The sequence below is a fragment of the Amphichorda felina genome, assembly GCF_050947745.1.
Source record: "Amphichorda felina strain 45539 chromosome Unknown scaffold_2, whole genome shotgun sequence".
Taxonomy (NCBI): Eukaryota; Fungi; Ascomycota; class Sordariomycetes; order Hypocreales; family Bionectriaceae; genus Amphichorda; species Amphichorda felina.
In genome coordinates, this window is record NW_028145048.1 from 3,202,454 (window position 1) to 3,221,187 (window position 18,734).

Here is an 18,734-nt window from a genome sequence, read left to right on the forward strand (position 1 = left end):
CGGGATTTGCCTCCTGGCTGTATCCCGTGGTCAAGAAAACAGACCATCATCAGGAGAGCGAGCGCTGATCTGTGGCGGGGAGCTAGGGGAACACGCGATTGGGGAGTATCTGCTGCGTCGTACGCGCCCTCCGCGCTTGGAGGCTATACCTGAATTCTACGTCGATACATTTATCAAGACATTCTCAACGGCGAGGGCGGGCAGTAGTACCCTGCAGTGAAAGCTGCCCACGTGGCTGACGCAGTCGACTGAGCTGAACGGCAGTTCCAGACTTACTAAAACGAAGTTCGCCTCGAAGGATCATGGGTCTCCATCTAGTCTACCGAAAGATCCGGGACGGCTTCGGGTTGGTCTCCCAGAGTCTCCACGATTTATGACTGGTCATGTAAGCCAACGGTGCGGCCGTGCTTAGGTCCCCAAGCGTGGGATCGTTGTGATGGAGGGCCGGGCCTGCTTGGCGTGACACCATGGCTGCGCCTTGGTTGGCCGGGAGCCTAAGTTTTGGGGTGTATGGACAGTGATGTCAGTAGTAACAAGTGGATGATGATATAGAATCTATGTCGCCCACTAGACTGGGGCTTTCTTGGCCAATGGTCACTTGGACAGCATCAAGTGGACTAGCCTGCTCGGTACGAAGTAGTCCGGATTACCAAAGGACAAGGATTGTGGAAACCTTGGAATGCAGTTCAGCTTGCGTAGAGGCTGGGCCAGAGACAGCGCCGGGCTAGAGGCAAAGTCGGTGGAGGCTAGGCGGAGCGATGTACAGGAAATGAGGAGCGACTGGGTATCAATACGGCGGGCGCCAACAAAGCGTGCCATGTGGCAGAACGGAACGCTAGGAAGGCCAAGCCAGCCACAAGCCATATGAGATGATGAGCGCAAGAACCGTCTTGCACTCCCATTTGGTCTGTCTCGGGACGCCTTGGGCTTCGCATGCAGAGTTGAAGACGAGGTTAGTGACCCAGACTCGTGTGCGGCCCGCCCCGACACCACACGTAGATATCTAATGGTCTGCCACGACGTCAGAGGAGGACGGCAATGGACAATGATGGGAAGAATTCTGTATGACTTACTAATTATAAGGCCAGGACTGCATGCGGCATGGGATGCAGCCTTGGGGAAAACCAGGGGTGTTTTGACGATGGTGGTGCCGCCGCGGGTTGCAAGTGACTCCAGCTGGTTACCCCAAGGATGGGGAAGAGTGGGTATGGTGGTCACCCGCGTAAGACATAGGCGACGGCCACCCTCCATCACGAATGGAGTAAGGTAGGGGACCAGTGCACACCCTCATTACCTCGTATAAGAACGCCAGTACGGGGGCGGGCGGACGCAAAGGGCGTGATCTCCATGTCATGATGTACAGACACCCGTCAAAACAAGGTCGCATTGCAGACACTAGGGACGATCCCGTTAAAGTGCTAGGTCCACCAGGCCGAGTAGGCCGACTGCGAACGCCTGCAGCAGATGTAGGGAGGCTGTGTGGGCGTACCAGGTGATGGCCAACGACAGGGCGGCGCCACCGTTGGCGAATGGATGAGACTGGCTGATGCCATTGATCGAAGATGCAGCGTGTCGCTACTGCAGCTGCGGAGAACTAATAATGATGTGTCTGTGTTTGCAGCGACAAGAATAATCATGAGCCGTCAGTACAAGTTCCAGGATGAGACTTTGGAGTTTGCCAGAGTGAAGTTGGCACGAGTAATACTCCGCATGGAGTGCATAAATCATGTGCCCTTGTCCTTCCCTAGACAGGACCCCCACTCTCTGGCAAGTGACGAGGCCCCGGGGGTTTTCTGCAGCTCTGCAACTATTATGCAAGAAGCACTGATGCACCATAGCGGGCACCATAGCGGGAGAAATGTATGTTGTTTCAGACCGGACCGGCGGAGCTTTGTCCTTGGGCGACCAAAGCCAATGTCGTACGCGGCAACGGCAAAGTGATCGGCATGTTTTCGTAGTACTCGTAGAAGGTGGAAGCATGCGGCGGCATGCACATTTGTACAAAGCCGGACACCATACGTCGATATATAAGCCATTCCCATTGTTCTGAATTGTGTAAGATTGTATGACCAGGTATGCACACCCTAGCTCCCTTCAAGTGTTTCGACGGATCGCGTAGGACAGGCCGAACAGCCACCGTTGGACACAGATGGGCAGCGAGATGAGATGTGATCCGAAAGAGCACGAGCATCGCTCGCTTTGGGTGAGGCGCGGCGGGAAGCTGCACAAGCCAAGCAGCAATGAGATCCGAATCGGGAACGGCGTTGAGATGTTGACGAGGCGGCCGATGTTGGCTGTCGTCGGCCGTCGTAAACAGCCCTCGGTTACGTCAACAAATCCCTTTGTAATAGTATTTGCCGTCTGCTGAAGATAAAAGCTGTATGAGTGAGACAAATTGAGTCAGGCGATGAAGATGCAAGTCGCGCCCGAGTTGAAGCAGAGGGGAGAGGGGAGAAAAGAGAGACGCGTCGCGGCAGGAACAAGTTTTGACGGCGAAAGTTGTACCATGCCAAAGTCGGCACCTGTAGGCTGTAGCACTCAAGCAGGTTCCAACACATTAAGACACCGGAGTAAAATTTGAAATCGGGAAGCCGAAGCATCGGCATTCAATCGGGCTCCTCTTGCGGGCAGGAGAATATCCGTGGCGAATATGCTAAGGTGCTAGGTAAGGTAGGTAGTACTAAGTAGTTTGAAGCTTGATAGGTACTTCGTACTTTGAAGCTGAACCATGGCGCTGGCCAACTCCAGCCGCGATCCTGCGTCGATTGTGCGCCCAGGCAAGAGCTTATCTGGTAGCGAATCAAGGCAGAGCCCATCTGCTTCCTGCTTTGAGTAAACGTAAGGCGCCTTAGGTAGCAAGTGCAGGCGGCGAGCGCCTGCGTCAACCTCCATTCCATAAGGCAGGTATAAATCGCATCGGATAGCATGTGCTCGTGGCAGGAGGACTCACCTCACGGTGCATAATATGACGGCAGGCGCAGCCCACCTACCCTGACCTCCAGCTCCAGCTCCCACTTCAAGTGCGCGAGTCCACCACCACCAGTCCACAACCAGTCCACCACCACCGACTCAGTCCACCACCACCCGACCACCACCAGAGGTCCAAAAGCCCCGCCCCGCCTTCAACTCGCCTTGCGCTAGGGCCCGGGCACTTCACCTAATTCAATCCTCTTCACCTCAGCCCTCGCCGAGTCCTCATTTCTCTCCATCACGCTCCCCTCACGCGGCTCTCGCGTCTTCCACCTCCCTCTCCTTCCCCTCCCCCCGCTCGACCCTCGAGACTCAGGCTCGCCCACGATGCCCGACTATCGCCACATGCGTTCCGGGAGCCTCAATATCCCCAACGGTCAGCGCAATCCCGGCATGCCGCCTCCCCGCTTCGACGGCCCGCGCAGTCCCCCGAGTGCGTCCTCCTTGTCCCCCTCATCCGTCCCATTCTCGAGACCCATGGGGTGATTGCTCAATCACTCCGATGCGTCAATCGCAATCCCATCGCTTGCCGCTAACCTCTTCAGATACGGCTCACGTGCCCTGCAAGTTCTTCCGCCAGGGTGCCTGCCAGGCGGGCAATGCCTGTCCCTTCAGCCATGATCTAGGCCAGTCTGCGGAGAATGTCTGCAAATACTTTGCCAAGGTCAGCCTGCACAGCCAAACAATATCGCAACATCTCTAACCCGAGTAGGGTAACTGCAAGTTCGGCCCCAAATGCGCCAATATCCACGTCCTTCCTGATGGTCGACGCATCAACTACGGCAAAAATGGTGTCACAATAGGCGCTAATCCCGCCAGCCTCTCTGGACGACCGGCCCAGAGCCCGACCTCGCCCACATCGACCATCGCGGGGCACTCCCATCAGACCGCTCACGGCAGCTCCGGGAACCCCCAACCCCCGACCTCCAATAGCGCCCTCACCAACTCCCTATACGGTGCCGACCAGTCCTCCTTCGCCACAGCCTACCCTTACGATGACCATCACAACCAGCACAACCATCTGGGTCGCCAACCCAGCCTCGATAATGGCATTCCCATAATCGACGCCCCATACTCGCATGGCGGCTCCAACTACGGCTCTCCTCGCGACGATGACTCCCGCTTCGGCCTCGGCTTATCGCCCATCAATGGGAAGGGCCTCTCCGTTCTCGATGCTCCGCTGCCTGCTTCTTTCGACTCCAACGGTATATCTAACGCCGCCCGTTTTCCAGCCGCACCCTGGCCGTCTTCCGTTCCCTCCAAATTCGGCCTCGAATCGCCCTCGCCGTCACTGAGCAATGCCAAGGACTCGCGCACCTCCGAGACCCTCAAGCTCCTCCATACGTCTGCTTTTGGCTCCTCGGACCACTTGGCCACACCCATGGCTGGAAGCCCGACTAATTCGCAACTCGGCAATGGTAGTATCGGTGACGAATACTTTGGAAAGCGCACGATGCACTCTTCGCGGTTCCCAAGACCCAAGATGCTCAGCTCCAGCCTGCCCAAGACGACCTCTGCTGTTGACCGTGACTGGGAGGCCGGCTTTGCATTTGACGATAATAACGACAATTTGCCCGAGAACTACGTGCCCGAGAACCTTCAGGACCTACTCACCCCGGCTGAGAAGGCCCGTCGTGGGTCCATCCGGGCAGACGACGCCAATGTTGAAGGTCTCAGCAAGTACGGCAGCCCTATCGGGTCCAGCCCTGGGCGGTGGGGTCCCGTGTTCCCCCGTCAGAAAGACGAAGACGATCTATCTAGGTCAGCACGCGGTACGGCGTCAGCTTTTGGCCATGTGGGCAGTCCCCTACGAAACTCGACGCTTGCGCAGGAGATGGACGGCTATGGCAGCGTCTCCGGACGACCTTCGGTCATGCGGTCTGGGAGTGAATCAATGTCCGTCCTCTCCCAGCAGCTGCAACTTAGCCGTCTCGACGACGCTCCTGGGAACTCTAGCCCTATGCTCCACCCATCCACGGCGAGAACTCCAGGAAAGGACCGTCACATGGAGCGCCATGTGTCTAGCGGTAGCATCAGCTCGTCCGTGACGGGCCGCTTCACAACCCCGATCGATGAGGAGGATCCCGACTTCGTCTTCAGCATGGAAGAGGAAGATGACCTGGTGGCAACCCGGGCGCGCAAGCGGGGATCTTCTGGTCTCGGCATGGGTGGCTGGGGCAGTTATGCTGGCGTGGTTTCGGGCAGAGGCCAAGCCAACGGAGGCAAGGACACCAAAGAAAACATGCACGTCAACAACCGGTGACCCCCTGAGCCCCGGCATTACGGCCTTCAATGCTTCTCAACGGATGATATGATCCACGATCTACGAAAAACGACTCACGTTCCTTCGGCGGTACAAAGCATGTGCCTAAATACATCTTTTTCTTGCAAACGGAAAGACAAAATGCTCGAACATGTCGCTCGGATTTAATACTTCTCATATGTCTTAAAAGGGCCCCCTTCATGAAAATACAGCCACGCCAAAAAGGGAAAGGGGATAGTTACCGGATACATGGCTTTGGAGTTTTCTTTTTATCATGCTTTTTTATCCTTTTCCAGTGCTCTTTGACTCCGGGTTACCCGACGCAAATTTATGTCTTATCTATGTTGTCCTTATTGAAAGGGTGGTGGCGGTTGCTGTTTTCGGGCTCCTCATCCTTGGGGACGGGGCGTATTCAAATTTAGTGGTCAATTTGACGACTTGGTGGGAGTGATCTTTGCTTTCTGATGGAACCGACTGTTTGGAGACAAGTCAATGCACTAGTTCTCAAGGTAGCTGCCCAATTCTTTGCTGAATCTTGAGCGGGGACTGCTTGAACAGCGGCAGGCTGTCAACAAACATCCTTAGGGTTAGGAAGTGGGCGCAAGGGTCTTTCGGAACAATCTTCACCATAGCTATCTTTTCAGATGGGCAGGCGGAACGCCATGGGCGAAACGATGTGAATGACTCGGCAGGAGCATCCAGAACAATTTCAAACATTGGCACAGAATCAACACTTCGTCTCAAGAATATGAACAAATAGGTGATCTTAGCTCACACCACGCCAGCCCATGCAATGTAGAACAAAAAAGCGGTTGTTGGATCTATACACTAATACAGGGACTTAACGTCCATCCTCATATCATCCCCAATGTTATGCTCACAGCCCCCAGTCTCACACTCCCACGCATGCTTCCTTTCGCATCAGGATTGCAATTGTACTCACAATACATGCCACCCGGGACATCATTCCCGTGTCATCATTCCCCCATTCCGCTGGATCTCCAACCCGTCCGTTCTAAGGCGTAGTTTCCTGTAGTCGTACAAAGCAAGGGGAGTTGCGGGTTTTCCGGTCTTTGGTTTGCGTCGGCGCTCTACGTTTAGGAGGCATCGGGCTGGTTGAGAATGTAGGTGACGGCCTGGTCGACTGTTGACGGGAGTTAGCAGAGGCGCTCTAAGGGTCCAAATTCTCCCGGCCCCCATCGTGGGGGAGAGAAGCGGAGGGAGAGGCGTACCGGAGTGGATGCCGTCGGCGTCCTTGTCGGGGATCTCGATGCTGAACTCCTCCTCGATAGCCATGACGACCTCGACGGTGTCAAGGCTGTCAAGACCGAGGTCGTTGGCGAAGTGGGCGGAGGGCTTGATCTGTGTCGGATGAGTGAGTACAACTGGTCATAGTGAGTCGACTTCGGTTTCACGCGGGACGTACGTTGGCGGCATCGTTGACCTAGTGTCACAGTTAGCTCGCAGTTCTGAGGATGATATGAAAGTTACAATCCGGCAGGGAGGGCGCGACGTGAACCAGTTCGGACCATGTCCGAGCCCAGCGGCCCAGCCCTTCTTCACTCTCGGATATAACAAGGGGGGGTGGCGGTCGGCGGCTCACCTTGTCGAAGCCCTGCAGCAGGCTCATGATCCGGCCCTCGACCTCCTCCTTCTTCAGGGCACCACCGGCGCTATACATGCGCACGGCCTGGATCCGGGGGACCATGGCGGCGACGCGGACGGGCTTGGCGGCGGCGGTGATGAAGGTGCGTTGCGTCGTAGCAGGGCGGGCGGCGACGGCGCGGGCCGTGCGGAGGAGAGCGGCGCGGAACATGTTGGGCTGTGGAACGAGGCGGTGGTACTTGGGTGTGCGAAGGCGGAAGAGGTGGCTGAGGGAGCAATTGGCGACCGTGGAGATGGAGGAGAGGAGCAAGGGAGGTTGATGATGATAAATTTCTCGCGGGCGCGGATTCGCTGGAGCTAGCGACAGCTGCTTGCTGCCGGCGAATTGACGAGTCACGTGAGAATGCCGGGGAGATTGGTTAGTCAGCGAAGAGTAAGGGACTGTGATTGGTGGGAATTGCCGAGGAGGTCAACTACCCTAGAGCTGAGTCCTTTGCAGTAAAATCAGTGTTTATAATTGTAAAGTGAAAAGAATAAAGGAGACGTTGAATTGATGGTTGTAGATTGAAAATATTTATTTCTCTTTTCTTAAGATGAATTAGTTGTGGGCTGGTTATATGGCGCAATATCCCACATCTTATACTTAAAGTCTCCTTTCTAGGTATCCTCAAGTTCGTTGAGTGCGTGTATAAAATCCATGTGTATTTGAATTAATCTAGAGTTTGATTTGACCAAGTAGTAAACATAATTGGCCCATTGGTAGGTTGGAACAGTACTCAACCCACGTCAGATCTTGATAGCAGGTCACTGATTCTTCCTTGTCTCCAACTCCTTTGTCTCGAACGGGGTTATAAGTAGCTCGTTCCTCCAAGACCATGCAACGAGCATCATAGTCCCCACTCCACACGTGCCGCTCAAGACAACAGCCGAAACCAGAATCATTGTCCAAGATAGCTGCATCGAGCCGCAATCCTTCATGTCCTTGAGGTCCCGGAGCATCAAGGCCAGCCATAGCAGCGCTGCACCCAAGCAGCAGATGTAGTCGTACTGGATGACGACCCGCAAAGCCACATCAGCCTCTACGGGGGCATAGATGAAGTACTTGGGTACAAAGAGCTGGAAAAGGGAAAGCTCCGAGCTGTAGGCAGTATACCAGTATATGGCCGTGTTGACGGCCGCGAGGACCCCGACGGAGACCCTGACGATATGTTTCGATGAGCCGCCTTGGTATCCAATTGTTTTAGCTGCAAGAATTATCGATGTTAAAAACGTGAGTGAACCCCAGATGGGGTAGAGCTGCCAGATCCAGTTCCACCAGTGGCGCGCGGCGTAGCTCTGGTGGAAGTAGCTGAGGAAATGGGGCACGTAGTAGGCCAGAATGATGGTGGGAAGGGTACCCGCTGCTTGAGCAGGCCAAATGGTCCTATTGATTGGCAAGGCAAATCTTTGCGGCGGGGAGAAGACGTATAAGCAGAATAAGTAGAGGGGAACCATGATCCCGACGGGGATGAATTGGGCGATGAAAGTTATGAAAATGGGGCTTGACTAGGTTAGCAAATTGCTCACATTCAGACCGTGTAGTAATGACTTACTACCGGAGACGCATGTGATACCCCATGCGGCAAGACTCCCAGAACAGGATAGCATATAAACTGCCGTACTCGGTGAGGAACACGAGGGACTGCCAGTACGCGCCGGGGTCGGCTGGGTACATTTGCAGCTGGGCAAAGGCAATAGTGATGTGGGAGAGGGCTGTGTCAAGGATGGGGACTTTGTAGAAGGTGGCGATGATTGGTACTTTGACGCCGCGCATGGAGAAGTGGCCGCACCGCTGCATGCCGGCAATGAGATCTGCCATAGGCTCAGCAAAGATGGCGGCGCGTATCATTATGAGGGCGAGGCCGACTAGGGGCGCGGCCCGAAGGGCGCGAGATGTGATGGTACTCATGTTGTAATGGAGCGAGAACAGTAGATGAGGGTGTCACAGAATATGAGACGGTGTTGCGTAAGTAAGGGGAAAAAAGACCAGGAAAGAAGAAAACGTGGAAATATGTATAGGCATACAGGGATTCGGCTTACTGGCATCTTTTCGGTCTGTCAACAACTGTCAAAACTAAGGCCAAGACACAACATCAATAGTCCAGCCATGGCAATACAAGATGCCACAAACGAGACCAGAGATCCCCATGTGAGAAGCAGCCCCCAGAGTGTATACCTCAAGCCCCAATATGGCAACTTGGGATGGGGAGACCTGATCCTGAGACCCCGTGGAGCCCCGGAGATCCGGATGGGCTTTTTGTGGCGGCCCACACCCGAGCCGTTCAGCTTCGACTCCCACAGGACGGGCAATCAGGCAGACAGTAGTTAACGTTAACCACCTTTATCTCCACCTAATAAACGGGGAAACAGAGATATCCCTTAGCTTCCACATTCATTGGCCAAACTTCCACAGGCGTGAATCAATGTGTCTTTCGATAGTTAATGGGCTATTACGATAATAACAACGATGAATCTATACCTAGTACCTGCCTAGTACTTATCTGGTACCCACTGATACACACTACTACTAGTAGTACTGCTAGTAAGTATAATAGTGTATTATTACCTTGATCAACATGTGATTTACGCGAGGAACATGTGTTAGGCAAAGCTGGAGTGTCGACATGTTATCAGGCGTACGTAAACAGTTGCTACGAGCCACGTCTGAAAATATATCTCGGCCCGCGATGTTATATAGTTAATACTACTAACCTGATACTACTTTGTACTGCGACGGGGGCACCAAAGCACCCCAGCAGAACCTTGCCAACGCTGACTTTGACGGCCTGCGCGGCTTCACGGGCTCCGACCCGCCTGGCAGCCATACAAAGAGCACGTAGCTTCGGAGGACTCATCCGTCGAAGAGGTAGGCACCAAGCTATGGCGGCGGCCATGAGAGCTGAGGGCGGCGTGGAGCTGTACCTGGCGAGCGGCGAGAGAAACGACTGGGTCATAGGAGTGCAGTGCGGGCCGTGTGTTCGGGCTGTGCGTCGAGTTTGGCTGGGCGAGCAAGTCGGATGCTCGTGTCTGTTCTACCCCACGGGTGACGAGTACCATGAGTCGATTAGGCAGGTCGGTACTGGGCTGATGGAGCTGATGCTTGCGGTGGTGGTGACGGCGGGTGGGCCCTTGTTCTGGATACGATGAGTGATGGACTCTGTAAGCTGCTTAGATAGCCTTGTCTGCGGTTTTGGATATGAGGGCCGGTGCCTACCGTTGTAATCGTGGATCTATAATGAATGAGAATCGGACATTGAAAAGATTTGGTGTTATTTAGGGCGCTCAACCTTCTAGCGCCCAAACATGCTCTGGGAATCACAGCGACAAGTGGGTTGTCATGAAGACATGTCTTGAGCTCTAGATATATGTACAGGAGCCCCGAACGTGTAGCCCCCGTCTACTCTCACACTCCCATTCTGCTCCAAAAATACAAAAAAACAAAAAGATTCCACGGTTGGTACAAAGGAAATTCGGGAATAGGCTATGCGTAGGTTTTTGCTTTTCGTCCTAGGAAACCCCTTATCGGTAGGGCGAATCGGCGCGGATGGCGGCCGCCAACTCGGGTTCCCACTTGTCTCCGTTGGACAGAAGCTTCTCTGCAAGATTGTTAGCATGCATGCCACGCAAATCACAGGGGAAGGGGGTATATCGGGGCTCGTCGTCCGCTACGCACCCTTGTTGTACAGCAGCTCCTCGCGTGTCTCGGTCGCATACTCGGCGTTGGGGCTCTCGACAATGGCGTCGACGGGGCACGACTCCTGGCAGAAACCGCAGTAGATGCACTTGGTCATGTCAATATCGTAGCGGGTTGTGCGGCGGGAGCCGTCGGCGCGCTCCTCGGCCTCGATGGTGATGGCCTGGGCGGGGCAGATCTGGTGTCCCTGTTAGCGATAGGAATTCTCGGTATCCTGTATCATCGTGAACTCACAGCCTCACAGAGCTTGCAAGCAATGCAGCGCTCCTCTCCAGAGGGGTACCGCCGCAGGGCGTGCTCGCCACGGAATCGGGGGGAGATGGGGCCCTGCGCTAGTTAGCCACAGCTGTTCGTTGCTGGGTGCTTCGGAAGCTCTCAAATCCGGCATACCTTCTCGAAGGGGTAGAAGATGGTGTACCTGCGCTCAGGGTCAGCATTACCAGCTCGCTACAGCCCTCAATGGCTCCAATTCGCTCGCGCGAGGGGTCTGCGGTATAACATACGGTGGCCGGAAGAACTGCTCGAGCAGCACATACATGCCCCTCGCCATCTCCGTCATGAGGAAGTATTTGCCCAGCCTGTCGAGTGTGCTGTCCTTCTCCCAGGCCCATTCCACGCGCTGGCTCGTGCGGAAGTTCGCGGGCGGCGGGCCCTTGGGGGTGGCGTACCCTCTCGTCTGCTGGCGGACGACGGCTGCGCGGGTCGATGTCGAGAGGACGGCAGCCCCGGTCGCGCGGGGGAGCACCTGGCGGACGAGCATCGTTGAGGGGGCCATTGTGATCGAAGAGGCCGGTCCGATTGATGGGTTGGCGGGAGGGGAGAGGGGGGTCGGTTGTTGGATTGAGCGACTCAAGGCGGACGACAGCTTGACGTGATGGAGATTTGTGAGGTCGCCTGCGGGTATTACAATGGCAGGAGCCGTGATTGGCCGGAGCCTAGTCACGTGATATCTCACGTGCAACATTCCTAACATCAACCAACGTCGACTCCCATGCGACTCGATTTGATTCATCCCTTGAACAGTCGGAAAAATTGGGTTTAGCATATCTTTTTGTTCATTCTATCAACTATTGACATCAACGTATTGGTCTGTTCTTGTGTCGCTTTACCGTGCTATGTGGTGACTGCTTTCCGCCTCCGGCGCCTTGCATCGCTGATATTGAAATCACAAACAAAACAAACTCGCTGCGAAATCAGCCCGGATATCAAATCAGAAGCTCTTTTCCCATGCGCCCCACCAAACGCCCATATTGGCCGCCACCACGAGATCCAGCATTTTGAGCCCGTCGTGGTATATGATCAACTTCCCTAGCTTGGCTCTCTTGCCACGGTTGCCACCACCCGCACGTTCTCTCCCAAGGTTGACATCAAAAGGCGAGACCTCTTCTTCATCGTCGTCATCGTCGTCATCATCCCTTCTCCAGAATTTACGCAGATTGCCGAGGCGCTGATGACGCCCACCCTGCTCGTCCGCCCCCACTACCTCGGAGTTCGGAAGATTGAAGCGCAGCTCACTGACGATGGCGGAAGCGACATTGGGCGGGGTGGTTCCAGCTGCCTGCTGTTCGGCAACGAGGGGGTTGTATGTGGCAGCCGGGCCTTCGTGTAGGATATGGTGGCACCGCACGCTGCGGCCGGCGTTGCCTGTTCGGAACTCACACCGCCCGTCCCAAGGACTATTGAAGATGTAACCCCTCGGCTTCATTCCAGGACCAGGTTGTCCTATCGCTGTAGTGGGTTCAGGATCGGCCCCCATTGGACAAGCAGAGCTGAAGGAAACGGCGCTATTACCACGGGAGTGACCCATCCGTTGCTTGTCGAGGCGGTTGAGCTTGTGCCGCAAAGTGGACGACCAGCTCTTTGAATAGGACATAAGAACCTGTCGCGAGAAGGTGCCATTCTCGTGCTGGTGACGGTCTTCGGATACGATCTGGGGCGCGGAGGCGTCGTTACTCCTGCGAGTGGGCATGTTTCGAAATTTGGCATACCCCGAGGTCTCGAGGTGGACTTCGATGGGTGGGCGGATCGCCGGTACTCCATCCTCGGAGCGCGAAGGAGCGGTAGAGTCAAAATGCTGCGACGAGATGCGTCCGACGTTCCACTGGTGGCTGGAACTGGGGTCACGGCGGATGAGGCTGAGATTGAAGATTTCGCTCTGCTTGATGGGTGACGGGGACCGACTAAATCCTTGAGTAGGGAGGGGCTGGCGCGGTGCACAGCCGACCGAGTATGGTCGTGGCCGAGCTAGTTTCTCCCGATGTGGAGGCGGAGCTGGTGCCCGATGGTCGCCTTGCTGAGACCATGGGCGTTCCTCATGAGGTCGATCGTAGTCTGGTCCGTCAGAGCGTTCGTGGAAGCTCTGCTGAGAGTATGGTCGCGCGGAGGAACTGAACGGCTCCTCTCTAGGTGGCAGAGGTAGAGCTTTCTCGGGGCTGGGTCCTGGTGACAAGTTTCGCGTGTTGCCGTGGCCTAGGGGCTTTCGTGCCGGCATCTGAGTCCGGTGTACGGGGGCTGGAGGTGCGTCTGGTTGTGAGTCTGAGGAGGGGTCAGCGAGACCAACGCCCGAATCCTCCATTCCCCGTGATAGAGGAGGGACCTGGAGAGATGGCGCTGGTGGACCAGACAAGTATTCCCGGAACGTGGGATGTGAGCCTTGGTTGTCGGTATCCAGAGGTACGTTGAGCAATCTCGGGCCGTCATCTGGCGTTAGTGGACGTGCGTTGCCTGGCAAGGGCTTTCTGGGGATGACCCGTCCCGAGGGGTTGCTTTCGTCGCTGGACAGGCCGGATTCATCGCATCTGACAGGAGGCGGTCCAGATAAGCTGGGTCTAGAGGTATCGAGGTGAATGTAGTAGAGCGAGCTGGCGACATCCTCTGCGGTGACGTTTTTCAGTTGGGGCTTGAAAGGTGAAAGGATGACATCTGACAGATCAGCACGGGGTCTCGCCAATGGAATGAGGACTGGATCAATAAAGACTCACCTCTAGTTCCAGGGACTCTCGAAATGTAGAGCGTCAGCGGTTCCTGCTTCTGCTCGGTGGGGTTGAAGGGGTATTGTGGAGGGTTGGCAGCGAGGTAGTTGAGGGACGCCAGAGACCTGGCCTCCATGGCTGAAGATGAGCGGTGTGAATGTGCGGAGGGCGAAGCGGATGGAGGAGGTGAAGATGCTAGGCAAGGTAATAATGCGGATGAGGCAGTCGAGGATTTGATAAGATGTTGCCGTGGCGGGCTGTCGACGTCACACGCGAGGCTGATGCAGCAGGGTCCAAGCAAGGGACGTCGAAGTCGTTGAGTTGGTCCAGTGCATTGAGTGCAGTGTCTTTCAAATTGGGCGACAGTCAGCGGCCGAGACAAAAGAGGCTATAAAAAGCAAGAGGTGCTATTTGCAGGCGAAGCGGAATACGTGGCTTCGGCCGTCAACGCGCGAGTTAAACGACAAAAGAAAAAGCCGACCACGGCGGCTGAAGCTTTTGTTCACGTCGCCGTCGGAGCTCACGCTGCTGGCGACGACACTACGACACTGCCTAGGCGAAAACACGACGTCAGCAGTGTGGCGTGGCTGTGTTGTTCAGTCCAGTCAGTGCCACCACTCATCAGTGGTGCCTTGAACTTGGCTCTGGCGTTTCGGATTCGGGCCCGCTGTGACTTGGCTGCCCGACGGGGCCGTAATCCGTCGCTTTCTTACTGCTTCTACGAAGTACGGAGTATCGTGTCAGCTGAATGAGGGCATCATTAGCTGGTCAGCCCACCTTATGTGTGGCGATGAAGTCATCCCAGGTGTTGTTTGGGTTCTTACATAAATGCTTTACATGTACCATTATTACCCGATATTCTGTCCAGTCCATGCAGGACACAGAAACACATTGGGTTTGATTGTGGCGGGAGTCCACGCGGCAGCCCACTAAAATAGGCCCTAAGTTGATGATTCCACTTGCTGCCCGGTCACACTCGTAAGGTACCTAGTTAACTAGTTGCCTGACAGCGCAGGGGCCAAATATAGACACTGCGCACTGTATTAACCCACGGAACCAGGACAATACCTACAGTTTTAAATCACTTGAACACTGTACCAGGCTGCTAGCAGCTTCACCTCTGCCTGGTGTCCGCCGTGTTTCCGTCCACATCCTCGTGCCCCAGCCTCATGATGTTGTTAAAGTTTGCTGGTCCCTTTCCCCCCTTCGTATCCGCCACCATCAAGCAATGCCGAAACTAGGATATCCGTCATGAGCAGCATGGATTCGATCACCAGGTGAGGTCACCAGCTGTCACCGAGCGTGGCTTGACTGGCCATGGTCACTGAGTCTCGGAATCAACGGGATGATTTCAATCCGGGTTATGTTGGCCTCTAGCAGATGACCAAATGGGATACATAACCGTAATGCCCGACACGCGCCTTCGATCGATGCAAAAAAGGTCCGAGCAAACAGAATCTCATCTGTTTCTCGCGTGTTTCTCGCCGTCAAACCGCGCAACGCCACTATTTTAAAACCGAAAACATGGCCTCGCTTCACCTGACGCCACCCACCATCCTGGCCTTGGTCATCAGACACAGGCTCCCTCGGTCGGCGCGGGCTCACAATCAGGCATCTTGGTCGCCGTCACGTACTCGGTGCCCGCGCAGCCCCCAGGGCAGCCACGGTCGCAGGGGAAACCCGTGAAGACGGTCGGGACGGCCTGCGGGCAACCGCATCCGGGCATGATGGTCGACACGTCCATGCACATGGGGCGGATGCACGTAGAGCAGACCGACGTTGTCGACGTGAACGTCGGGCATGGGTGTCTGTCGTCGGCCGAGGCCCTGGTGGCGTGTAAGCCTGGGAAATATCTCCCCCTGGGGGATAGTGTGGAGTATTGCTGGCTTACACTGACAGGGCTGATATAATCGAGGCGGCGATGAGGATTCTCATGATGCTGTAGCGGGGTCTGCGCAATACGTGAGTTGAACGGTAGGAAGTCTTGGCGGCCAAGTCCACAAAGGAGTGGTCGTGGGACACTTTTAAAGACGACCGCGAGAGGGTGGTGCCCTGCATGCTACTACTTCGTACATGTCGTCTTTTGAGTTCTAGACTCTCGTATAACCACGCCACCGTCAATCAGTCTTAGGCGGTGTCTTATTGACTGCCAGCTCGAGTGTAAAACAACGCGGCTTGCAACAGGGTTGACTTAATATTGCAAAGAATGACTGAAGCTTGATGCGAGGCTGATGGCCTACAGCTTTCCCCGCACCGCCTTGTCTCGTTTTGTATCTAGTTAGGTCACGGTTCAGTGCCCGGTGTCATGAAAATGGGACTTCCTTCCCTGACAGTGAATTAGCAGCTGCCCGATAGGTGTTCCATCACTGCTAAAAGGAGTCTAGAGTCTAGACTCTCGCTTCTCTTATAACTGAATTGCTGCCGAAACGCACCGCCTCTGCACCGAGTTCGTGATGCTGTTCCAGGGCCACGTCCTCTGTCACTCTGAGACTCAGGAGTCTAGGTCGCCGGGACGGGTAGGGTTGGTCAGTCAAGGCATACAAAGACTTCGAGTCTGTAAGAATGAATCGGCGAACCTCAAAAGAATACAAGGGGTGCTGGCCGATGATTTGAAAGAGGCCATGGCAGGGGAACATCGGCGTTGAGGGTTTGGCTCGTCTCTCTCGTCAAATAACTACGCTTTGGACATAGCAAAAGCTTCCACTTCCGGCGACGGCTTTCCTCGCCGGGGAAGTCTCCGGCTTTCTGGATTGACCGGGTGACACCGATTACTCTGTTGGGAAGACTGAGCTATTGGTCATTGGACCGATGACTCCGGGACACCGGGTATATCATCACCATGCATATAGGCTGTACTAGCCATGAGCTGTTGAGGCGGTATCTCAAGACGATGGCTGCATCCCTACCGCTATCACTCAGGTCCAGATACCCGATCACCCTATCCAAGATGGGACACTTGAGTTACAACGGGACGGGATATACGAGCGACGCCGCTGAATGACCAGCACGCCCATCATCAGCGAGGCTCTCATCATCTATTGCAGCGCAGCCCGCGTTAAGAACGTGCCGAGTACATGTATATGGCCTCAATTCTAGGACAAGGAATGGAAACGCATCACCAACGCCTTTAACACTAGAAGTTGACGAGCTCCCTTCCAGCTTTGGCACCAGGGAGCGAGTTGGGAATCCCGAGGTGCTCAAGGAATCGGGTTTCCTGAATAAGTCCAGCAGCGCGACTCCAGTCGGCCACGGCTACGCCACCCCGTCGCATTGACCGAGGAGGAAGCTGCGCAGACCATCAGCGGCTATCCATGCATACGACGTATGTAGTATGCGTCCGCTGCCTAACACGCGCCTGCGGCAGGGCTCGAAGGGGCACAGATCTCCGGCATCAACAGCTCCCTGCCGGATTATTTCTTCCGGAACATGTGCAGCAAGCTTACGGATCGCGGCGGCGGGAACATTGAGAACTGAGGTTAGTTCCACGTTGATGTCATTAAGCCCGTTAATATGGCTGTTGGGATAGACAGGACGGCCATGCGTCTGACCCCATACTGTGACTTTTTGGGCATGCTTTATGGCTGGGCCCGACCTCATATTCCCCGGCCTGGCTGGCCAGCTGGTCATGCCCGGCTTGCATGCATTTCCTTGAGGCTCCACAGAAACGACGGCGCGGATTGCGGCGGGCGAGGACGGTCGGGTAGATGGTTGATCAGTGGGGACCCAACTGCCGTCTTCCTCGCAGGGGTGTTCACAGCCGAGTCTGTTAATGGGGCGGCCGTGGATGAGGTGTCCATGGCCTTTGTGCGGTACATGTATACATGTGCTTTGTGGCCAATCCGGGCCCGTTCCGCATCAGGTCAATCCTGTGCCGAAAAAGTACAATGTGGGCTTCTTTCGGCTTCTACATGCCCCAAGCTGACCAACTGGTCGATCGACTGCATACACATTACACGTTCAGCCAACAGTTCCTCTCAGCCGCAGCTGCTCGGCATTAGTGCAGTCGGTATTTCAAAATACGAGTCCCTAAAAGATGCCTGTATCCATGTTTTCATCCCATATCTGATCGTGTATTAAGTTTCTACCCCTTGCTATTATTACTACTCCTCCGTTCATCTAACAGCTCTGCGAGCAATCCAACGACAACCACCGCAATACATCCCATTACTAGTATAACTGGCGACGAGCCCTGATTTCTTGCTCTATAATGGCGATTTAGATGCCAACAGGGTTGTCGCAGAGAAGAGCCTGGTCGGCCTACATAATGATTGTCAGCGGGGTGGTGAGATATGGTACAGAGCAGGGTTATCTCTTACAACGGGGGCGACGCAGCACTTGGGCTGCTGGCCCTTCTGGGCGCAGATCTCAGCAAAGTGATCAGCGTCACAGGGAGTCTCGGAGGCTAGAGTAGGTGTTTTAGCAACTATCGCATGGCGAGGGAGTTCTCTCAGGAAGGCGGATTCTACTTACGGACTTCGCAGTCGAGACCAATGATGCCAAGGGCATCGGTAGCACAGCAGAGGGTGTTGCTGTAGAGGGTGCTACCGCAGGGCACGTACTCGCCACGGTCCTCGACCTCAGTCGGGGCAGCCATGGCGGCGGCGGCGAGAAGGGCGACGGCGGCGAAGAACTTCATGTTGAAGGAGTTGGGAGGTGTTGGTCCTGATAAAGATAAAGGTCTGGAAGGTGCTTTGGTATTGTTGGAGTGAAGGATGTCGATGATGCTAAGATTTGTCCTCGAGAAGGGGAGGAACGGGGGATATTTATACACGTTCCTCGACCTCGCCAGCCTTCACACGAACCCATCCCACCGCCACTCTCTGCAAACCCGCAGAGAGATCAACATGGTAACCACGGGTATGTCCCCAGCTGGATTCATCGAGCCTTTGGGACTGTTTGTTGTTGGCCCGCTGGATGGTCAGAGCTCATCCCCTGGCCGAGCTGCAAGCCTATGGGGTGCGCTGGCCACATGCAAACATTGGGGATAATTTCCCTTTGGTGATATCCCTCTCTATTCAGGCGAGGCTTGATGGCGGCCGTGTTCACGGCGGTGGCCCATCTCCAAACTGGATGGGATCGCCGCTGCTGTTTAGTTGGCAGCAGGCATGTCTGCATTTGTACGCACGTCGATACATGTACGTTCATTGAGAGGCGCACGGGTGCCTAAATGCAGACAGGCAGTTCCTGGTAC

At 55.2% G+C, this 18,734-nt stretch overlaps 6 protein-coding genes across 6 annotated transcripts; 1 reads left to right on the forward strand and 5 right to left on the reverse strand.

Annotated features, from left to right (window-relative positions):
* Positions 1 to 3,297: 3,297 nt before the first annotated feature.
* On the forward strand, positions 3,298 to 5,233 carry ACO1O0_002551 (uncharacterized protein; the record flags this gene model as incomplete). Its single annotated transcript, XM_083192017.1, has 3 exons — positions 3,298 to 3,403; positions 3,516 to 3,634; positions 3,683 to 5,233. 3 exons carry the CDS (start codon positions 3,298 to 3,300, stop codon positions 5,231 to 5,233), a joined length of 1,776 nt encoding a protein of 591 aa, XP_083053231.1.
* Positions 5,234 to 6,330: 1,097 nt separating this feature from the next.
* On the reverse strand, positions 6,331 to 7,049 carry ACP2 (acyl carrier protein; the record flags this gene model as incomplete). Its single annotated transcript, XM_083192018.1, has 4 exons — positions 6,331 to 6,377; positions 6,466 to 6,595; positions 6,660 to 6,677; positions 6,837 to 7,049. The coding sequence occupies 4 exons, from the start codon at positions 7,047 to 7,049 to the stop codon at positions 6,331 to 6,333; spliced, it is 408 nt and encodes a 135-aa protein (XP_083053232.1).
* A 593-nt stretch (positions 7,050 to 7,642) lies between these two features.
* Positions 7,643 to 8,786, reverse strand: ACO1O0_002553 (concanavalin A-like lectin/glucanase domain-containing protein; the record flags this gene model as incomplete). Its single annotated transcript, XM_083192019.1, has 2 exons — positions 7,643 to 8,261; positions 8,434 to 8,786. The coding sequence occupies 2 exons, from the start codon at positions 8,784 to 8,786 to the stop codon at positions 7,643 to 7,645; spliced, it is 972 nt and encodes a 323-aa protein (XP_083053233.1).
* A 1,610-nt stretch (positions 8,787 to 10,396) lies between these two features.
* NdufS8 (NuoI/complex I 23 kDa subunit family protein) lies at positions 10,397 to 11,346 on the reverse strand (the record flags this gene model as incomplete). Its single annotated transcript, XM_083192020.1, has 5 exons — positions 10,397 to 10,473; positions 10,551 to 10,758; positions 10,806 to 10,898; positions 10,962 to 10,989; positions 11,075 to 11,346. 5 exons carry the CDS (start codon positions 11,344 to 11,346, stop codon positions 10,397 to 10,399), a joined length of 678 nt encoding a protein of 225 aa, XP_083053234.1.
* Positions 11,347 to 11,781: 435 nt separating this feature from the next.
* Positions 11,782 to 13,679, reverse strand: ACO1O0_002555 (uncharacterized protein; the record flags this gene model as incomplete). The annotated part of the gene is made up of 2 exons (XM_083192021.1): positions 11,782 to 13,532; positions 13,553 to 13,679. The coding sequence occupies 2 exons, from the start codon at positions 13,677 to 13,679 to the stop codon at positions 11,782 to 11,784; spliced, it is 1,878 nt and encodes a 625-aa protein (XP_083053235.1).
* A 4,079-nt stretch (positions 13,680 to 17,758) lies between these two features.
* Positions 17,759 to 18,179, reverse strand: ACO1O0_002556 (uncharacterized protein; the record flags this gene model as incomplete). Its single annotated transcript, XM_083192022.1, has 3 exons — positions 17,759 to 17,800; positions 17,860 to 17,945; positions 18,014 to 18,179. 3 exons carry the CDS (start codon positions 18,177 to 18,179, stop codon positions 17,759 to 17,761), a joined length of 294 nt encoding a protein of 97 aa, XP_083053236.1.
* Positions 18,180 to 18,734: the final 555 nt, after the last annotated feature.